Source organism: Podarcis vaucheri, assembly GCF_965113315.1.
Source record: "Podarcis vaucheri genome assembly, chromosome: 4".
Lineage (NCBI taxonomy): Eukaryota > Metazoa > Chordata > Lepidosauria > Squamata > Lacertidae > Podarcis > Podarcis vaucheri.
Window position 1 is genome coordinate 54,612,660 of NC_138762.1, and position 15,087 is coordinate 54,627,746.

The window sequence follows — 15,087 nt, forward strand, 5'->3', positions numbered from 1 at the left end:
CCCTCCCTTCCTCCAGTGTGGTGACAAGGAAAGAAACAGTTTGGAAGTTTTTGCTTCTGTTTTTCCTTAAGTGCAGATTATTGTGTCATCCAAACTGGCAAAGCTGTGGTTAATGGTAACTGGTTTGTTTGAAACCATGGGTTATAAATTATTTCAAACAAACCATAGTTACCATTAACCATGGTTTTGTCAGTTCAGAAGGCACAGCAAACTGTGGTTATGTACAAACAGAAAACAAAGCTCTCAAAACCCTCTACATAGTCACAACAAAGCTATTCTTAATTTAAGCTAATTTACCAACAACAGAAGAACTTTCTTCAGATATTATTTTGACATTTCACCGGCTTACCTGCTGGTGGAGGTGGTCTCTGTGGTGGAGCAGGGCGAGCAGGAGGTGCTCCAGGGCGAGGTGGAGGCAGGCGTTTGGGTTCCAAACTTTGGGTAGACTCTTTTTGTTGGGCAATTGGTTGAAAATCTATTGGAGAACCTGGCAACAGTAATTTATATACAGAGGTATTTAAAAAAAAATAAAAAATTATTACGCCTAGTTTTATAACAACTATTTTTTCAAATTACATTATTTGTGTAGCTCAGCACACAAATCCTGTTATCTCTCTCTGGAAAGCAAGTATCATCTTCTCAAGCAAGTACTGTATAAAGCTCAACACTTCCTTGTATGTAAAACTTGTTTTCAGTAGTACTGTTAATACCTGTAGTATTTAATATAAATTGCTAAAAAGCATTTCCTTGATGTTTGCGCACTCTGTATGACTGTACATGTACTATGGAATATTAAATCATTGTATTAGTGTTGTTTATTTCAGCCAAAAATAATCTCCCAGAGCAGGTTACCACAGCAATAAAATGGTTATTGCCCTCAGGCTCACAAAGTTCTTGAAGACCTTTGTTTCAACAATCTTGGGTACTTTGTATTTGAATATCCATATACATGCATCTAATGGAATGTACAAATAAGTACATGCACATATGGATAGGATATTGGTAAGATGTGGCAATACCTTGAGATGATGTAGGTGGTCCAGGAGTCTTGTTAGGTGCTCTGCTTGGTCTTGATGGAAGAGCTGGAGGTGGCCCATCTGAGAATGTAGGCGACTGACAAGGGCTTGAACGAGGGGAAGAGGCAGGTGAGGCTCCAAGACCAGAACCTCCTGCTAGCTGTAGATGCTGTGGAAGAATTTCTTCTACTTCAGCACTATAATCATCAACATCACCTTGAAATGAAGTAAAATATTATTAAGTAAACAGAACTACAAATCTGTCAAGTTGTACCGCAATTAATATAGCAAATAGGGCATTAAAAAAAAAATCTACTAGAGCTGCTACCACTTTCCTACAAAATATCAATAATCAAACTTTTATAATGTAAGATTATGCATAATGGATGAAACCTAGTTAGTATAGATTTAAGTTTGAGTTCGACAAACCTTCCATATCATCATAGTCTGCTGAAACCTCCACATCTTCACAAAGCAAAGTGGAACTTGTTGATGAAGGCAAGGCAATATTCACTCTCTCCAGACTCATCTCTTCTTCCAAGCTCTTAATCCAATCTGGGTTTTTCAAATTAATATTGATTGTCCTCCCAAGCAGCTGAATTTCAAACAAATCAGAGAATAATTCATATATTACTGATTATGGTTTGTGCAACTACTTTAAAAAACCACAAATATAAGTCATAATTCTAATTCTAACAGTGAAAACAGAAGTAAGTTTCTTCCTCATGATATAATGGGAGGCTGAATTTGCTCAACCTAAAACTCATCCACAGGTTAAGTTTTTGCATTAAATAATTAACAACAGAACAGCCCTGTGAGAATGTGTTGAATGTTAAAAGGCATATAGTTAAGAAAATATATTATAAACTCATCTTGTTTCTGAAAAGTTTTGCATTGATGGCCAAAGATGTAACTTGCTTGACAGCAACTTTTTATGGAGGACATATAACATGCTGCTGCTCAAGCATACCTATGTAAAAAAACATGTTTTTCAATCCTCTGTTGACAGCTCTCACTTCAATCCAGGGTGAGAAAAAAATATCTATGGTCTAAAGGATCAGGAAGTTGGTCAGACAATGAGTCAAGTAATTTAATCTATGGCTGACAGCAGTTGAACCATAGTGTGTCCATTAAAAACAGGTATCAGTTGGAAAAACACACACAAAAGGAAATTGGAGAAAGATGGGAGGGAATTAGCCTGGCTGACCTGTTGGAGGTGAGCATTAGGAGGGAGGGGAGTCATGAAGGTACAAACATTCTCCTCCATGCAAACTATATTTTCCCACTTCAGCTATCTAGAAATAAAGCACTGTGTTTCAAAGCTGAAAGTCCTGAACTTGAGGCTTCTAGCACTATGTAACACAACAGGGTGGGAAAGAAAATGATTGTCCTCTGCTAGCCCCACAAAGCACTACAAATGCTTTTGCTTCAGGTTGCCTGATTATTATTTTTTAACAAATATATATTAGCCAGTTTACTGATTATTTGTATTGTTTTAATGATATTTTATGTTTCAGCATTGTACACCACCCTAATATTTTATGATATGGTGATACAGAATTCCTTTTATAAATATATATATATGTAGAGAGAGGGGGGAAATAAGTAAAAGATCCCAATATGCATAAAACACTGCAACTTAGCAGGCGACACATAAAAATGCTTATTACCTCAATGCCATTCATGTTAAGAACATTTAAAGCAGAGCTCCCTTCCAAGAATGTCACCCACATTTTGTCTTCTACAAATCTGCGAAATATAGCCAATGTTAAAATGACAAATCATAAAGCAAACATTTATACTCTTGTCACTGAGCTTGCCTCCAAGTTTCTATTGTGGTCTCAAAGACCAAGATTGGTAAGAGCTGATTATCTAGTACAGGGTGCATTTGCAGGACTGTTCACCATACCCTACTGACATGCACAAAACTGCATCATGGTCCTGTGTGTCTTGGGCTAAGAAGTTTTCTAATAATCCAAAGCTCATGTATCCTGATACAATCAGGGTAACATTTTGCTGTTCTTGAAGGCCCTGACCCTCCAACTAGCACCAAAAAAACCCCATCCAGAGTCAAGTAACCCTTTATTCAAAAAGTCACCATTGCCTTCCCCCTTTGGTTCACTTACAAATCCTCCTTACATTAACCATGATGTTTATGTCCCCCCCCACTCCAAGACTACAACTGTTCTTGGGATGTCTGAATGGAACATTATTCACTTGTCATGAATGCTCCTTTTGGTTTGGGTGCAGGAGGCATCCAGGATGGCTTAACACCTGGTATTCCCCAGGACAGGCAAGGATCATGTTACCCAACTTTGTAGACTAGGCCTCATTCAGAGGCTCCTCCTCAGTTCTGGCCAGTGGCCAAGCTGAAGAATAGAGTGCACCTAAGAGTCTGACCTTATGAGAAGGCAAAAAGGGAAAGTGGTATCCGCTAGCACATGTTGGAGCACAGTTGGGCTATGGCCAAAATGAGTATCAGAGTCAGTCACTAGGTTAGGTGAGGACCAAATGCCTCCTAGAAACACCAGAAGGAGCTTGCATTGCAAGTGACCAACATTCTCTTCCCTGTTTGTTGTGAAGGAGACAATGAAGATGGGGCATGCCCAAGCTGTCCTCTACAAAAATGTCCTTGAAATGAAGTTGCTCTTACCTTATGAGTATAACTTCACCATAAGTTGCAAACTTTTGAAGAAGTTCATCAATCAAGCCATCATCAAAATAGTTCTCTTCTGTTGAAGACCCTTTGATAGAGACCATTATAGTACCATCAGGTGGTCCCTGCACTGCAATCACTTCCTTGTAAATTTTGTGTCGTTCCTCTGCATCAACTTCAAAGATATCTATATCAATCAACCCAACAACAGGCCTGCAAAAACATAAATAAAGGATGCACATCAATGGCTGAGGAGCATCAAAAAATAGATTTTTAAAATATTAGAAGGTATTACAAAAGGCCAACTTCAAACCTATGATCTGATGTTTTCAGCTCTGCCCTTCCATAATACAACAAAGTTCCAGGACTCCATGTGTAAATATGTTTACTTTCATCGTGAAAACTGGAATTAAGAAGATCCATGTCTTCCGCTACAAAAGTCATATAAGAAATTATATGAATATGCTATAATAGTCAGAATATAAACAAACAAAGGGGAGAAGAAGCCTGTGAGAAGGGGAGATTTATATTTCATTTTATACACAAATAAAGGTCACCTCTTCAAATGAGAAGAAAATCTGTATGTTTCCCTTAACTGCTTGCTGGGAGAATATTGGGCCTTTGTTTTTGCTTCTTTAAGAAAGACTGCACAAGTCTACACATGGGCTGCAGCAAGTGTGAAGAGTAAATATATGAAAAGTGAATATTTTGTACTTCAGACTTGGCATTTATATAGCTCGTTTCAAGTGTTCAAAGTACTTTATATACCTTTCATTAAATTGGGCAAGCATATCCATGTACAAAAGGGTGAAATGGCCATGAATTCTGCAGAAAATCAGTATTTTGTGAATGGCTAGCTACTATAGCCCATATCCTAATAAATGAACAACTTAATTATTTCGGTATTAAATAAAAACTTGAATGTTTAAAAATCATACTACTGTCCTATCAAAAGTTGTTTTATCACTTTGCACTGGTTAATATTCAATAATATTATCTGACCTGATCGGTCAAAAGGCCATTTTCTTCTCCTCCACAGTACACGATCTGTCCAGGCTGGTGTCCGGCACTTTTCACTGGTATCATAGTCATCCGAAAATAAGTCATATTTGTATGTAGGAGCAAAGGCTATTTTTCCCTCTATAAAGCCTCTAAATATCTGTAGGAAATTGAATAAAACTTTAGCTGATATACAGCTTGTAAGGAACACATATGGTAAGTCTGCAGCAACTTTATAATATGGCCCCAACAGCTAAAGCTTCTAACAAGTCAGTCAAAAGACCACACACAGAGAACACATTACAGCAGAACAATATGATGGCTATATAGATCCACTACAATTGATCTCAGCTTTCCTGGTGAAATATACTCTAGTCCACTTTTACAACATGGACCCCCAATATTGTGACTAATCCAGAAGCAAAACAGTGCTATAAAATGTTGTGTAACTAGGGAGACTGCAACCTATGAATTAAAGCTGTTCCTACAAACCTCATCTTCTCTAGGATACACAGCCCTAGCTCTGAATGAACTGTCTGGGCTGTACCTGATTGGGACTTACAAGACAATGTTTTTCCCTACCAAAAAAAAAAAAAAATCCCTCCAAAGAACAAGCATGGCAGAGAGAAGAGTTGTGACCTAGCCTTCTCAATGATCTGCTACGTGTTCTATGCACATCAGATTACTTGGTGAGAGGATTCTGAACGAAACTAGACAAGGCAGGGCAGTCAGATGTGCCACTCTACATACGGAGCAGAGTGGTGGCAGTGATGTGTGAGTGCATGAATGCATTTCAAATAGGTAATGGAAGCTCAACCTGCCTCTAGCCAGGAACCATGCCAAAATGAAGGTTGTCAAGTTCTATATCAGGTTCTACATCAGAACAAACACCTCACTAAAGGAAACCTGAGATGTTACCTGTCCAGCATTTTTCTGATTAACAAGTTGATCGCCTGCAATGAGAGCATCCCAATTTTGTTGCCGAATTAGTTCCTTTACTTCCTCATTAGGAAGATCTATACGGTAATTGAAATCACCACACCAGAATACATAGTCATGGGAAAACAGCATTCTTCCCTGAAAAAGGAAAAAAAAGAACTCCAACTAAATATAATTATGAACCCAAATGCTACCCCTAGTTTAATAAAATGACACCTGTATTTACAGCTTTGAAAAAATGAAGAAAATCCATATTTTGTCAGTCTTTACCTACAAAGCCATAGTTACTATTGTTATTTATGTTTTAATACCCCCTAAGAACTCATAGTACCATCATTTCTCCTTAGTATAAACCTTTGAGACAAGCAGGCTGAAAGAGACTGACATGCAGTATAGTCCTGTTACACAGTGCCTTTTATGAAGGTGAGCATTAATAAGAATGTTCATTCTTTAAACTCTAGTAAAGTTATTATGTGATACTCAGACTGCCTCATCAAGTTGTAAGGATGAGTGCAATCATGGGCTGCAAACACACTACACACAAAAATGAGTTAGAAATTTATCAAATTCATGTGAAGAGTTTATACTATAGACTTGCATCTGGAAATTTAAAATGTTATCTCTATCATAATGCTGTCACCATAAAGATGAAGTATATTGTGCTAACATCATAAAAATGATGAATCTTTACTGTTGATCTCACAGAGGTAACAACATAGAGGTAAAACATAATGGAAATAAATTAAATACAACTATGGAAAAGAAGTGGATAGAGGTACATATTGGGAGTAAGTATGTTTTTAGGTATAGGCTCCAACTCTACAATTCTATCTAAAATGAGAGACTGAATTATTCCTTACCATTGGGAAGCTCAGTTTTCGACATATTTCCATGAAATCCTCATTTCTCTCTTTGACTTGTGACTGTCCTGCAGCAAAGTGACTGCATACAAAGCAAAGGCTGGAAGTATGAAACAGCATTCGAATTGCTACTGCACCCTTATTACCAGTAGCTCCTCCCATGCCAGTCTTTACAGTATCAACGGCAACATCCCTAAGAATGAAATGTAAAATAAGTTCATTTTAGTTTTCAAAATCTTGGCAAGAGCTTCCACCAGCTTCAATTATATTTAAAACAATTTATTTTTTGAAGATTAAATTATGCTGCTTTGCCTGCACGTGCCTATGTTTGTTATTTGTGGCAGCTGGAAGAAAGCAAATTATTGCCCATTTTTCAGAAGTTCTCCTGCCAAATCACTTATGCATAATTCTTATTTTTCAGACAAGAAGTTGGTGAACTGGCATGGAAACAAATGAGCATAATTCAACAGTCGTGCAATGTACTATCAAGGGATACTGGCACTGAAGCCTTCTGCCAATTTACCATGGCAATCTGGCAAGTTTAGACTTCTGCAACTGCAAAGATTAACCAGGTTCCTACTTCAGCTTCAAACCCATATGCTTCAATTAATTCCTGCCAGGATCTTTTGCAGTGGAACCAGAATGGCAAAGGACATGCCTCTATCTGTAACACCAACCATTGTTTATTAGGGTTTTCAGATTATAGTCAAACAAGACAGTGCTTCTCCTGCCACTAGCAAATGACTTCTGCTATTTTAAAAGCAGATATTAAACATGAACAAATCCATTCTCAAAGAAACATTTGCTTTCGACTATTATTAATTATTACTACTACTACTATTAACGTCTATACCGCTTTATATTTTAAAGAAAATATAGTTTCTTATGTTCCTGTCAGACGGTTGGTCCATCTAGCCTACTACTGTCTGCAACAGTTCTACAAGATTTTAGGTTAACATCACTTGTTTCACTTTAAATGACCTGAACTATGTTTCAGCATGTCAATTTACTGACCTGATAAATGGTGCATGTTGAGGTCTGATGAATACAAAAAGGCAAACACCCACCAACTGTTCTGAAGCCAGCAGAACATATTTGCAATCCCTGGAGATGGTCTTTTGCAATTCAGCAGCCCATAATTTTTGATTTGTTGTACTGCCAGTGTGGGAAAAAGAAAAGTTTTTACAGCATGCAAGTGCTCACAAACTTTGCCAAAGAGAACAAAGAGACTGCTCTTGTGTGTGTGCTACAATGAATACCAGATAATGTTAAAACAAAAACAAAAAATAAAAACTATATAGCAAGGGAAACTTGCAAGAACATTTTATCCAAATTGGAAATGAAACTGAGATTCATTCAGCAGAGGGGAAGACTTGAAGATTTATTTATTTTTAAATGCTGTTCTCATTTCCTGCTGAGCAATAGAAGGAACAGGAACACACATGGAAACCTCCCACACTCAAGCTAGAATCAAATTGTAACACCAATTCCTTGGATAGCTCAGTTGGTAGAGCAGGAGATTCAGTTGGTAGAGCAGGGTTGTGGGTTTGAGCCCCGCACTGCATTGCAGGGGGACGGGACTCTATGATTCTAAACCTATCAGAGTGCAAGCTTTGCACTGGAAAATGTTCAATCATGCCTCTGCAGCCTTATAGTACAGTAGGAATAAATATATAGCTGCCTTTTAAAAATACTTTAAAAAAGGAGGGCTGCATAGTTGAAGTCTGGTTCACAAAATAACCTTTTCTCATTTGACTTACTACTTTGGAGCCAGCACAAACCAATGTAGGGCTGCAATTCATAAGAAAGCATGCATAATGCTAAGTTCAACATTGCTTTTCTTAATAGTTTTGTGTCTCTCCCCCTCCCCAGGCCCCATCCCCACTTGCTATACTGCAAACTGTTCTGTGATGCTATTGGCAGTTTAAAAACTAGCTTGTGATATGTTGCATATGGGCTGCCAGTAGCAAAAAAGATTAAAGCCTTGCTAGACACCCAGACAAATCCTGTGTTCAAGCTTTGATGATTAGGTTTTGAAGTGTTTAGTACTGCAGTAAGCTTTCAAATAAATTTTGAAAGTTTGACAAAATCTTATTAACTTGCTTCTGTGGTTTCCATAGCAGTGACACTTACCTTGCACTCACAATGTTTCCTGCATTTAGCTCTACCATTTCCTCAAATCCTATAGCAAAGATGTCAATCGGCTTACTCCGTCGATCTGAATTAACATATGAGGTTTAGGTAATTACTTCAGAAGAACAAAAATCAGAATGGCTAAAAATCCAACCAAAACTGATTAACATGGTAAGGACTCTCACCTTGGAATTCACTGATGCCAGCTACCTTTGGTGCATCTAAAAGCCAGTCAGTGAGAGTCTGGTTTCTAAAGGCAATGCTTCGAAATTGCTTTCCGCCATTGACGTTCCATGTTCCAACACAAATGCGAATTTTTTTGGGCTTTGAATACTTATAAAAATTCTCACACATGCTCTTCAGTATTTTTGCTGATGCTACAAAAAGAATATTAAGACTGATTTCCTTACACAGAAGTCAGCAAGTGACAGATAAGATTGTAAGCTTTACATTTTAAAAAGATAACAATTTATGGAAAGACATGCACTGCTCAGTTGATATAGTTGCATTTGTTTTTAAATGATAGTTCTCCTGATTATCCAGTATTATGTTTTGTGTATTTTGGGTATATATATTGTAATTTTTTGCTGTAAATTGTTCTGTGATCTTCAGATGAAGGGCAGTATCTAAATTTAATAAATAATATGTTCTCTAAAACATTTAAAATTGGAATCCTTTTTAGCTTTCATTTAGTTCTGTATAACGATAATCAATTCCCAACATGCTTTGCTCCATGTCTGAATTGTTCTTTGAATAGATGGGATCAAATGGAGTAAATTTATTTTAACAGTAACTTTTCAAATTAAATTATCCATTGTATGTAATTAAACAGCCTATTAATCCAACTGTAATTATTTTAGGTTAAAATTGCTTGCACATGTACTGTACTTCAAACATGCACTTCATCATTTATCAAAGCAATGTTATTGGGACAGTTCTCCTCCCCCTTTCTTGAGGTGCAAATTGTGCCTTAACTTGTTTTTGAACTCTTAAGGGTTTGTTTCAAGTATATATTGTATGAACCAAGTCTTCTAACAAACTGTACAACACTGATGAGGAAACAGGTGGCAGCAGGGCTCTTTTAGCTTACAAATTATCAAACAGCTACTCTCTCTAGATTAATCCGTTCAAGTTACATTGGTAGAAACTACTATTGGTTGAATCCAGAGGAATGCATGCATAGCTAGGCTGGTAAAATATGACTTTCCTTTCCCTTCCTCACCCCAATAGTCTTTCCAACCCCCTGTGAAGGTGCTCCCAAGAGTGCTTGCTAAATGGGGAGGAGTTCCCATGCGTGGATGGTGCCTGTGCCTGATATTCAGATATTCTGCCCCTTTCCCCTCATTCCCCTTCACCACAACCCACACCATTCAGCAGACTCCCTCTAGGAGTGACAGCTTCCTAGTACAGGCTTTTCTCTGGATCAAACCCCGAATGTTTTCTCCATCTGTAGCCCATAAACCAGAATGAAGTCAAACTTCATAAATCAAGAAGCTAAAGCAAATCAGGAAAAAATACCAATAGAAGAAGCATGAACACCAGCTAGGTAGTTAACTCTGAATTCAGTAAGCAGGATCTTTGGGTTTTCTACTATGTCTACAAGTTTATCCCTTCTCTAATACAGAAAAACACATCAAGTCATTTCAGTGCTTTAATATCAACAAGAATGTCCATAAAGCTAGCATATAGGCAAAGAGGATATTGTGAATAAGTTCTTACACTGAACTGCTTCTCAGAGAGACTTCAGCTATTAAAATTTGACAATGTTTTAGGGATAAGGCAGTATTTTTAATATAGGATGTAAAACTAACATGGTGTATTTTACTAAACATAAGTTAACAGAATATGCAATAACCAGATCCCTTTTAAGGCATTTGAGAATTTTGCAATTATGTTTCTTTAAAAAACAGCACACCACTTTCTGTTGTTCATGCCCTTTGGCTGTACAATATAGTTATTCTATTAGTATGATGAATATGCATAAGTGTATTTCAGTCAATTGGGCATAGTTTATTCTATTTGAAATACATTTGCCTAAGGGAAATTCCACCCCTACAATTTTTTCTTTAAAATGTTGTCTTGGTCAACAGCATTCAAGCTGTAATGGAAAAATAGGGCATTTCAGAGTTTCAAATATTATGCCAACTTGTTCAATTTTAAGATTTACTAGTGATCTTGTGGGTCTATGAGAAAGCTAGGCCTGAGTGCAATAGCTCAAGGAATCTTTTGAATACTGGCAACTCCATTTTTTCATGGGTTTTCATGGGTTAAATACACACCACAGAAGTTACTTTTCAAAAATTCATACCCACAATAATGTATTTTTTATTTTTTTCATCAAATCTATATACCACTGATTGCAAGAAAAAAGAAACTCAAAGCGGTTTACAAAATGAATAAAGCAATAAAATTATCAATGGAAATTTAAAACCAGTTACTCAAAACAGACATTCAAAGCTAGCCTATGATTTATTAAGTATCTGTGTAATACTGAGAGTAAGTTTTTCAATCCATAACCGATTATGGTCTAACCTGCAGGTGATGTGGCACTCCAGATGATGTTGAGACTCCAACTCCCATCAGATCAAGCTGGAATTGCCAGTGGTTAGGACTGATGGGACTTTTAGTCCAACAATATCTAAAACACCACAGGTTAGCCCCCACCCCCTTCCATTACATTAGATCATGGTGCCTGGTGGTCTAAAAATACTGTAATGTAAAGAAACAAACTTCTAGACATCAATCTGTGCTGCCTCCACTCCTCTCAAGGGGGTGCAGGGAATAATGTGCCCAAGGCATCTGCAGAGCATGCCTCTCATCTTTATTGATTTCAGACATGCTGCAAGGGAAGATGTATGGGGAAGGACCATAGTTTTATGATAGGCATATGCTTTGCATGCAAAAGGTCCCTGGTTCAATCCCCAGCATCTCCAGTTAGGAATGGTGAACTTTCAGCTCAGGAAACCCCATAAGTTTTTTTCAAAAGAATTCTGAACACAACTTCTGCATCAGTATGGGAGGTAGGTTACAAAGCTCAAAAGGCACCTTGGCAGAAACTAGAATACATGGCTAGGCAGAAAGCAAAGACATCCCAATGCCACTTCCACTCTATTTTTAAAATAGTGGGACCTGTCACTTATACAGTTCCCATCCCAGGCCAACATTCCTACTGTTCATGCCTGTGCTGACAAACCACACCTGGTCAAGTGTGTCCTTCCCACGCCCTCCAATCAGAATCTTTGGATCTGTGTTGGAAAGCAACATATGAAGGAACATGCAAGGCACTTGTCTTCACTTGCAAGCAACCATTTCTCAATGTCTTGCAACCCAATATTTCAAAGCTATTTTCTGTGTTGCGAAAGGTCCCCAGTTCAAGCCTCAGCATCTGCATGTAGAGCTGGGAAACACTCCTGTCCAAATATCTAAGATGCCACTGCCAATCAGGAAAGACAATATGGAGCTAGACCACCCAATGATTTAACTCAGGTGGAATCTGCACCTATGTTTAGGGGTAGGCATCCCCCTGCATCCCCCCCAGAAAAAAAGCACTGTGCAGGAGCATATGAAAACAGAAGGAGGACCCTATTCTCTTTCTTCCTCCTCAAGGCTTGCAGAGAGGTCTGACCTGCCAGCAAACCACTCTATGAGTGCATAAGATGACGAAGTAGCCTGCCACTTTTCATTGGAAGTGGCTTGTAGTGCATCTCACTGCCAACCAAATACATAAAAGAGATTCTCCTGCATGCATGTATTTCAGAATGAGGGGAAAAAAAGAGAAAGTTAACATGATAACATTTCATCCCAAATGGGTGCTATACTATACCTGATTGCAATGATTGCTCTGAAACTATGGATGCATTTGGAGAAAAGAAAAGAAATTAGTTGAGGTGTTATATGTTAACCAAGCAACCGTTTAAGTTTCCAGGACACTTTAAGGCACCCTTTTATGTGTTAACTTTGAACAGTTAGATCACGTTGCTGCTTAATTACACCACTCACTCTTAAACATCTAGACACTATGAAGCAGTTCCTAACTTTAGCTTCTCATGTATTAGTCCATTACTCCACAATGACTTTGTAATGCCACACACCCCTGAAAAGAACTGCAAAATTTTGTTTAGCGAGCTTTGCAAGTACCATTGAGACTCCCAAAACAGATTATCTAGATGCTCAAGCTTTAAAGTATAAGCATTTATTGTTATACATGTTCTTAAGATATTTAACAATGAATGCATAAAGTAATGCATATTATCTAATAAATCTGATTAGGAAAGTATTCATTCCTTTATCCTACTAGATTCTTCAATAGTAGTAATCCAAAATTGTTAGTTTAAAAAGAGCAGACTAACTATAAACAGATTGCTATTAAGATGACATTAATAATAGTTTTACTTGAACACAGAATGTATCAGGATGGATCCAAAAACCGCAAGAAGAAAGAAAATGGATGCTAGTGATGGCCCACAAGTGCTAGCAGAAAAAAATTGTGCAGTGATGGAACAAGGAGGCTCTAAAGCAGTTCTCACCCTTCTGCAAGAGCCTGCACAAAGGGAAGAAAGTCTTTGCATTTAGGTGCAGTTTTCTTACACAATGCAACAGCACAAGGTGTAAAACAACTCCTCTGCAAGTGCAGAAGGGCAGCTTTGGATCCAACCACAGCTTTATTAGTACTAATTGTTGCCATATAAATTAAGAACCTAGAAACACATACCACGTAAACTGCCGGTGGTTAAGAGAGCCCGTGCTTTGTCTGCTAAATCACTATTTAGGGTATTTCCCAACAACAAAACGTCAATAGCTTCCTGCTTTGAGCTATCAAAAAAATTATTTTGAATTGTTCTGGTCACTGAACGTGCACCATCCTTCAGCTTTCCAGCCTGTTAGGGAGGAATATGTATAAATATTTTATCAAGTTACTTACAGAACACTGGCAAATAGCATACAGTTTTAGGCTGTAATCTACTAATAACAAGCTGGTATTAAACCAATTTCATTTCTGTTTATGCTGCAGTATAATTTCTTTTTTTGCAGGATGAGAATATAAACACAACTCAAGGAATTTTGCAGAGAATGGGAGGCGGACAGAAGTCACACAGAGCAGCCATGCAATACTTTGCCTTTACCCAAAATAGTGAGGTGTGTACAAGCACTGGGCACACACAAGGTATGTATATATTGCATGCAAATATATTTTAGAAATGTGCTTTAAAAATATCCAGTCCTTTTAAATGCTATATTTTTACAGGAATTGTCACTTCTGCTATGGAATGAGTAACAATCAAAGCACATATTGAGTGGCAATATACAGAGCTTTATTGACACATTAATGTGTATGGAAATACTATACACAAATCAATATGCTATGATAATATGTATATTATATGCATGTGTACTGGTACATATCCATATGCACAAAATAAAAATATACCAGCTGCATAAATTGAAATTGCATTTCTATCTACCCAATCATTACGTTTTAGAAATCAGGCTAGCTATGCTGTATGCTCAAAAATCTACTTTTGGCTGCTGTCTATTTTGCTGCTGATTTATATGTTACAAGTGCTGCATGTATATTTTGAAACTGAAGACTTCCAGCTCATGAGGACTGCTGCCTGCAATGAAGGGGATTTGGGCTTGGGTTTTTCAAACAGTCCATCATGCCAAAGGACTTTTGCCACTGAAAGGAAAATTCAAAACCAGTTTGTGATATGGCATGGGGATATGTTCAATGTCAAATACTCTACTGAGCATGACAAGCCCTTAATCCTGCTTGAACTAGTTCTTTAGTTCACAGGCAGTATTTTTAAAAGAAAACCCACACATATAATAACCAATTAACTCTATTTAAAAATGCCATTAGGTTCAGTGTAGGAAAATCTAGTCATTAAAACCAAATCTTTAGCATTTTGTACCTTCAATAAGTTGGGTCACGATACATATTTAAACACTTACAATGTTCAACATTTAGCAGTATTCGGGAATTACACTCACCAATTACATATCAGGTAAATAATTGAAATGAACCAAAAGGAAAGCAAAAGAAAAGTTAGTTAAGATGTTAAATAGTAACATAGCACTTAAAATTTGAAATAATCACTGTTAAACACACATTTCAAGTTAGTTGTAGTTTGAAAAGGTGAATACAATTAAGATTAAACTGCAGAGGTTTCACCCAGTTGAATCACTGCATGCACCTAACAACTTCTGTGTGTGCAGTGGAACTTCCCTTCCCACTCTGACTCTTGCACCGCTCCCAAATCTGCTCTGGATAGTTGGGGGGGGGACGACCAAAACAGTTCTGGGAAGCGCATGGAGAGGAGAGGGAAGGGAAGCTCTGCTGCACTTGCAGATTCAGTCTATGGACACAATGAGTTAGTTGGATACAACCCATAAGAAACCACCATTCCCACATGCAAAGTACTAACAGACAAAAACTGGCAATGAAAATATTGTAAAACCTGCTGTTTAACACTTGTGCCCGGGA

General features: G+C 37.6%; 1 protein-coding gene and 1 long non-coding RNA gene across 10 annotated transcripts in view; one reads left to right on the forward strand and one right to left on the reverse strand.

Moving 5' to 3' along the window:
- LOC309531366 overlaps positions 1 to 15,087 on the forward strand; it is a 32,634-nt gene that overhangs the window by 13,407 nt on the left and 4,140 nt on the right. The window contains exon 2 of the long non-coding RNA XR_014219258.1: positions 13,635 to 13,767. This is a non-coding gene — a long non-coding RNA (uncharacterized lncRNA). The remainder of the gene's footprint in view (positions 1 to 13,634; positions 13,768 to 15,087) is intronic.
- Positions 1 to 15,087, reverse strand: part of SYNJ1 (synaptojanin 1) — a 46,020-nt gene that overhangs the window by 10,306 nt on the left and 20,627 nt on the right. For 7 of the 9 annotated variants that reach the window (XM_082220675.1, XM_082220672.1, XM_082220669.1 and 4 more), the window contains exons 12-25: positions 13,315 to 13,480; positions 12,427 to 12,450; positions 8,789 to 8,980; positions 8,604 to 8,688; positions 7,485 to 7,625; positions 6,471 to 6,663; positions 5,590 to 5,748; positions 4,675 to 4,831; positions 3,986 to 4,103; positions 3,670 to 3,885; positions 2,687 to 2,765; positions 1,446 to 1,611; positions 1,020 to 1,232; positions 350 to 487 (exon numbers count right to left, since the gene is read on the reverse strand). In XM_082220675.1, coding sequence (XP_082076801.1) covers positions 350 to 487; positions 1,020 to 1,232; positions 1,446 to 1,611; positions 2,687 to 2,765; positions 3,670 to 3,885; positions 3,986 to 4,103; positions 4,675 to 4,831; positions 5,590 to 5,748; positions 6,471 to 6,663; positions 7,485 to 7,625; positions 8,604 to 8,688; positions 8,789 to 8,980; positions 12,427 to 12,450; positions 13,315 to 13,480 — 2,047 coding nt within the window. The remainder of the gene's footprint in view (positions 1 to 349; positions 488 to 1,019; positions 1,233 to 1,445; positions 1,612 to 2,686; positions 2,766 to 3,669; positions 3,886 to 3,985; positions 4,104 to 4,674; positions 4,832 to 5,589; positions 5,749 to 6,470; positions 6,664 to 7,484; positions 7,626 to 8,603; positions 8,689 to 8,788; positions 8,981 to 12,426; positions 12,451 to 13,314; positions 13,481 to 15,087) is intronic. The other 2 variants (XM_082220670.1, XM_082220671.1) reach the window with 2 other exon arrangements.